Below are 6,851 nucleotides of genomic sequence, written 5' to 3' on the forward strand. Positions count from 1 at the left end.
ATAGCTGGTGAGTTCGTACGTGGAAGACCCGTGGACTTGAACCCACTTCTCAAAGACCACTACGCCAAAGTTTAAATTCAGAAAAGACCAACATCTTCACAATTCACAAGACAGGGAGAGAGAGAGATTGTTTAAGGCTGCGTGAGGACAGTGGGGTTTTGTGTGGGTTTTAAGGTGAAACTGTGAATTTGGCAAAGAAGGGCGAGGGCGACGAGCCCGGATCCGCGGGGCGGGCGGGGCGGAGGAGGGGGCGCGTGAGTCAGGCGGGCGCCGCGCTGGGCGGAGCCGGGTGGAGCCTGCCCGGGAGGCCGCAGACCCGGCCCGCCGCCCAGTGCCCGCCGCGCAGCTCCCCGCTCGCATCCGCGCGCCTCGCTCCTCCCCGACATGGTAAGCCGCGCTTTTTTACTTTTCTTCCTCTTACATGAAAATTTCCTTCAAGTAAATTCCTCTTACATGAAGATTACAGCCACGGCATACTTTTCACCAGGCTTGATCTTTGATTTATGAAGTGGTCGTGGCAGGAAACAGCAGGACAGATAAATCTACCGGAGGGAATCAGAAAAAAGCAGATGGCAGGAAGAAGCCCCAAATTATACCTGGAATCACAGCCTCGGGGTAGCAGCGGGAGGCTCTTTTTACGCCGAGGTCTGGGGCTGGGACAGAGGAAGTGCGCTGCGAGCCACGCCCGGCGCGGAGCCCCTGGCTCGGCGGGAAACGGGGCGAAGGGGTCGGGCCCGCGGAGCCCGGGGTACGACCTAACGACTGGGGGGGTTGAAGTCTGCCTGGTGGCTCCAGTTACATATAGTTACAGAGCTAGAGGTCTGAGCCCTAGAGGGGGAATCGGAGTTTCAGTAGACGACGGGCAAGCGGCCAAGACGCGGTGACTGAAACTGAAGCCGGCCCCAGCGCGCGGAGCCCGGCCAGGAATGTGGGAGGGACCCGGCTCCGGGAAGCCCCCTCCTCCTTCCCTCTTCCCTTTAACCCACCGTCTTTTTAGGCGCTCCTCCGTCGCCTCTTCTTCCCTCAGCTCCTGCCAGCCCCCACTCTGAACTCTTTCTGCCTGCATTAATCCACCCCCCAAAATCTGCGTCTCCCTTGGCCTCTCTTTCACGGAGTCAGCCAACTTCCGCCCGCGGGCCAAGTGGGGTTCTCTGCGCCCACGAGCTCCGAGTGGATTTTACGTAAATAGGTGAAAGAAAAGCAAAGGAAGAATAATACTTTGAGAATTATATGAAAATCAGACGTCACTGCCCATAAGTAAAGTTTTATTGGCGCACGGCCACGCCCATTCATGAGTTCTCTGTGCGGTTCCTGCCCTGCTACAAAAGCAGAGTGGAGACCAAGTGGACCACATTGGCCTAATATAGATCCCGTCTGGCACCTACAGAACACGTTCGCTAACCCCTGCTTTAGTGTGTCAGTCTGTATCCTCGACTGCTCTGTCTTTCTTCTTTCCACGCTAAAATGGGGGACCAAAGTCTCAAAGAACCTAGAAAAGGCAGACCCAGCACCACCAAGTGGCGAAGGCCTGGAATGACTGCCCCGGAAGAAAGAATGCCACCGGGGCTCCCTGGAAGGAAAGGGAGCGTGAATTAAGAATGAGAACTTCAATACTTGTTTTTTCAAGTGTTACTTTTTTCTTTAACTTTCTCAAATGAGTGTTTAGCACGCATTTGCTTACTAATAAGCTCTTTCACAGTATCCATGTATCATGCTGTTTTCTCCTTCCTCTCATTGTCCCCATCAAATAGAACTATGGGTAGCAGTGATGGGGAGCACTGGCCTCCATCCAGACAGGTCGCTTTCTCTTCTCCTTCAGCCACTGCCCAACTTGGGCAAAACTTTCCTGTCTCTGGGCCTCTCTGCCGGGGAACCCTCTCCAAAGTCCCCTCCAGCACTACAAATTTTGTAATTCCACTTAGGTATTTTGATATTTGTGGTTTTGTTCTGGAAACTTACCTCTGGGAAGACATGGAGGGGTTTTAATTTTCTCCATGTAGTTGATAGCAACAGATTTCAAGGAGCAAAAAGATTCAGTCAAAATTGATGTTATGGAGAGAAAAAAAGAAAAGCAGAAAGCCACTGAAACTGGAAAATGAAAGCAGTCTGAATTCTACAAAGAAAAGGGTCAGAGGATACTTCTGTAGGTCTAGAAAAAGATCACAAAGCCCTGGCTCATCAGCCTGGAACGTTCTACCCTATCTGGTGTGCCCTCCCAGTCAACCTTGTTCCCCTACGCTGATGTGTTGGTTACCCTGTGAGATTGCAGTCCTGATAAGAAAAGCTGTTCTGCAAACACATCTGTTTCTAGGCTGTGGTATTTTGTTTCTCACCAAAACTCTGAGACTGCCAACACTTTTCTTTCTTAAAGAAAAAGTCCTGACAATGTGACTGTTGGGGAATAATCCATCTCCTATAGAGTTCTCTAGAACCTATCTCCAGAAAGGGCTTTATAGATGTTCCAGGATGCAGTGAGCAGCAGGCTAGGCGGTTAAAACACCTGGAGAGACTGAAGGAGGGAAGGAGAACGGCAGCTATGCACGTCAGTGCTTCTTAGCATGTAAATCATGTGTCCTGAAAGCCTCCAGCTCTGGGCTCCAGGGAGTCCATCCTAAGAACAAATTAACGGGATAAGTGCTACATTGGGAAAGTCACCATCATTGTTAACCTCCAGAGCGAGATAAAGCTTTGAAGGAAGGGTGTGGCCATCAAGTTTTCCAGAAAGTCTTCAGTTCCTGCTCTTATCCATCAGGGGGAGCCCATGAGTTCCTCACGTCTGGGGCCCCAGGAACTGGCTGGGAATGAAAGGCAGAGTATGACAGAATTTCCTTGAAGACTTCCCTTGTAAGGAAAGCAGAGCCCAGAACAGGGTATGAATCTCCTGCTCCTTCTGGTGCAGCCACACCTGTGGTTCAGCTCTGTAAATGCCGTAGGAGCTGTGTGAGTGGCCACCTTGATCAGAGCCCCCATATCAACCTTCTGGTTTGAAGTGACCAGAGAAGTTCCACTAGCTTTTCCTATGGGAATTAGTGGCATCTGGGAACAGAAGGAGCAGAGGCCAAGGGTGCAGGAAGCAACTGGAGGCTGAGATTCTAGAAGTAGCCCTGCCGTGTCAATTCCCTTCTCACGCCTCAGGGTAACTGTACTTTTAGTTTCCTTCTAGAAAATGTTTGAGTCCTGAGAATTCAGTATTCCTTTAAAAAGAAATGCCCTTTCACTAATCACAGTAACCTCTCTATATACTTTTGGGAAATAGGGAATTTTTTAATCTATACACAATGCTTGGTGGGTTGCATATTTGTGGGTATATAATATGCATATATTTCCCCACACATTCTAAAAGTATCACTAAACCCTGTCACGTCATGCTCATCTAGGCAGCTTACTGCTTTCAAGTATACCAGCATTTTCACCTGGAATAAACAGGAGGCGATACGGGGAAGAAGCTCACCGAATGTGACTTTCTGTGGTTGTCTTAACCCCTTAGCCCTTAAACAATGACCCGTCTTTTAGGAAACTGCTTTGATCCAAAATGAAGAGACGAGATCCTCTGGCGTGTTCTCCAGCACCCAGCTCTTGATAGCCTCCCCTTGTCTGAATCCTGAATTTTTTTCCCCCCAAAGGCAAAAGTGTCCAGCCCTACGGAGACTGAACGGTGCATCGAGTCTCTGATTGCTGTTTTCCAGAAGCATGCTGGAAGGGATGGTAACAACACCAAACTCTCCAAGGCTGAGTTCCTAATCTTCATGAATACAGAGCTGGGTGCCTTCACAAAGGTACTGGTCCCAGCCCCCCACCCCAAACTACAAGACCCTGGCAGAATGCCTGGCTCGGAATGAAGGACAGCAGCTGAGCCCCCAGGGCTGAGTGAGCTCTGAATGGCTATTAAAGGATCTTTTCTTCTCCTTTTTTTGAATAACATGTGATCTAAATATCACAGTTATCAAACTATACATGACATAGGGAACACTGATCTTTTTTTCATTTAAGGAGCTGGTTTACAAAATGGTAAATGGAATAATAGAAGAGTTTTCAAATGTTGTTCCTCCGCCCCAAAGCCACTAGGGCGGCCCTGTTCAGAAGAACTTTCTGTAGTGATGGAAATAATATTCTGAATATTTTATATGTGCACTACGTGATATGGCAGCCAGTAGCAATTAACAGACTGCCTTTCTAAGTTAATTAAGTAGCTGTATGTAACCAGTGGCTGTAAGTGTGTGTGGGTGTTGGGGTTTAGGATGCGTGGAGGATGAGACCCTGCATCAGCTGCTGTCCTCTTTCTGCCTCAGATCACTCCACTTTTACGTAGGTTGTATATTGGAGTTGCATGGGACACTTAGGAAGAGTTTTCCACTGATTTTACAAAATTGAGTGATCCCCAAATGTAACAGAAAGAACCCTGGACTAGGAGCCAGAAAATCTGAGTTTGAGGGAATTCCGTTAGTCCAGTGGTTCGGACTCCAGGCTCTCACTGCCGAGGGCCTGGCTTCAGTCCCTGGTTGGGGAACTAAGATTCCACAGACTATGAGGCACAGACAAAAAAAAAAATTTTTTAAGTAAATGGTTAATTTAGAAGGAAAAAAAAGCTGATTTTACCGGTCTTCTGCTTAGGCCGGTCACTTCATCTGTTTGAGTCTGTTTCTATGTCTGACAAGTGGGAAAATTAGTGACCCCTACCCTGTGCCTCACACTCTTGAGAGAATAAAATGTGACGACATTTTTAAAAGCATTTTAGAAAGAACAGTGTAAAGGTACTAATGTCACTGTGTCATTATTACTGTTACTATCTTTGCAGAACCAGAAGGACCCTGGTGTCCTTGACCGCATGATGAAGAGATTGGACCTCAACTCCGATGGGCAGCTAGATTTCCAAGAATTTCTTAATCTTATTGGTGGCCTGGCCATTGCTTGCCATGAATCCTTTGTGAAGTCTGCCTCTGGCCAGAAGTAAATTGGAGGAGCCTTTGGGCCTGGCCTCCAGACCCACTCCCTTTCTTTCCAGCCTCTCAGTTATCTGCTCTTCACAGCGCCCGTATACCCTGAGCCCGGCACACCCACCTACCCAGGCAGGCCACTCCTGTTAGTAATAAAACAATATTGTTTTTTAAAACACACACTGGAGTCAGTAAATTTGTGTAAGAGTTGGGAAAGACTGGGAGGAATGTAAATTTGATGGGAACAGTTACTAGAAGTTGCACAGTAAATAGTAAAAATGTATCTTTGGTGTATCCATAATCATGACTCATGATACCAACAGAATCATCTCTAAATTACTCAGCCTGATAGATGTTACTTGTTGTCACTATTCACTCATTAAGTGTCTGTCCAACCCTACTACAGGCACTGTCATAGGCTCCAAGGATACAGTCAGCAAGACAGATAAGGTCCTGCCTTCACAGGGGTTACTTTTAGTTGAGGCAAACAATAAATGGATAAACAAAGGGCTATGAGAATACCCCAAAAAAATTGTCTTTCTGAAAGCCAAATTCTTTTCAAAAACTTGATTAGGGAAATTCACTGGAGATCACTGTGTTGACGTAAGTGTAGCTGAGACAACTATAAACAAATGTGAAAAACGGCAAAAATCTAAAAGCCTCATTTCTTCAGACTGCCTCAGAAGTATCTTTAAATTCCTCCACTTAGAAAAAGGAACTAGGGCTTCCAGGTGGCTCAGGGGTAAAGAATATGCCTGCCAGTGCAGGAGACACGGGTTTGATTACTGGTCCAGGAAGATCCCACATGCTGCAGACCAACTAAGCCTGCGCACCACAGCTAGTGCGCCTGGGAGCCACAGCCACTGAAGCCTGCACGCCCGAGAGCCTGTGCTGTGCAGCAAGAGGAGCCGCCACAAGGAGCAGCCTGCGAACCGCGACTAGAGATAGCCCCCTCTCCCTGAAAGGAGAGAAAAGCCTGTGCAGCAACAAAGACCCAGCATAGCCTAAAATTTAAAAAAAATCTTTTAAAGGAACTGAAATTTATTGAGTGATTTATGCAAGAAAGGCAGTATAGCAGAATACTGCTATATAAGTTTAAATATTTAAAATATCATTTTTATGAATACCCATTTTAACTATTTTTTTTTTAGTCTCTACCCTTCAGAAAAGACAGCCTCTACCATTTCCCAATAAACTTTTTCTTCTCCCTGCCTGTTTGATCTCTTCCACTTTTTCTCTACCCACATTTTTTTAAAGGCAAACTTGATGGTGTCACTCCCTTGGTTAAAACCAAGCATTAATTCCTCTTAACATGCAAGAGGAAATCCACAGTCATCTTGGGGTACCCCAGGGCCTTCATGGTGTGTCCCGAGCCCCTTCTCCAGCCTCATTTCTGCTGCTCTCTAGCCTTGCCGAACACTCCTGAACTGATAACTAGTGCTGTGCCTCTGTCCCTTCGTAATCTCTTCTTGCTGCCCTGAAAGCCCTCCCACCTTTTCTCCTACAGAGCAGCATCTCTAGAGTGTCATCTCCCCCAGGAAGCCTTCCCTGCAGCCTCCTCTACTCACAGCTGGTTTTGATGCTCTTATTCAATGCGGCCATGGCACTCTGTTCTCACCTCTGTCACACTCTGGACTGTAATAGTGCTTTTGCTTGTCTGTCTTCCCAGACTTGACTTTAACTCAACAACAGGGACCTAGTTAAACGCACAGAGGAGCCTGGCAGGCCACCGTTAGGGGGTTGCAAAAAGTCAAGAAGTTGCCCGAGCAAAACAACGACACATCACTAATACCTAGTGTGGTGCCCGGCATATAGTGGGTCTATAACATCTAACATGGGACACTGTGTGTGTCAGTCAGAGTTCCCACCGGGGTGAAGTTTAATGAGACTATTAGCAAGGTGTGTTCAGGGATAAGA

At 47.4% G+C, this 6,851-nt stretch overlaps 1 protein-coding gene across 1 annotated transcript; it reads left to right on the plus strand.

Moving 5' to 3' along the window:
- Positions 1-311: 311 nt before the first annotated feature.
- On the plus strand, positions 312-6,076 carry S100A11 (S100 calcium binding protein A11). The gene is made up of 3 exons (XM_068965953.1): positions 312-387; positions 3,624-3,776; positions 4,796-6,076. Exons 1-3 carry the CDS (start codon positions 385-387, stop codon positions 4,949-4,951), a joined length of 312 nt encoding a protein of 103 aa, XP_068822054.1. The 5' UTR covers positions 312-384; the 3' UTR covers positions 4,952-6,076.
- Positions 6,077-6,851: the final 775 nt, after the last annotated feature.

Source organism: Capricornis sumatraensis, chromosome 2 (assembly GCF_032405125.1).
Source record: "Capricornis sumatraensis isolate serow.1 chromosome 2, serow.2, whole genome shotgun sequence".
NCBI lineage: Eukaryota > Metazoa > Chordata > Mammalia > Artiodactyla > Bovidae > Capricornis > Capricornis sumatraensis.

Bases quoted from the DNA above. Each gene is read 5' to 3' on its own strand.
- S100A11 (XM_068965953.1), top strand. The intron at 3,777-4,795 runs GTACTGGTCCCA...CTATCTTTGCAG, and splicing joins AGCTGGGTGCCTTCACAAAG to AACCAGAAGGACCCTGGTGT.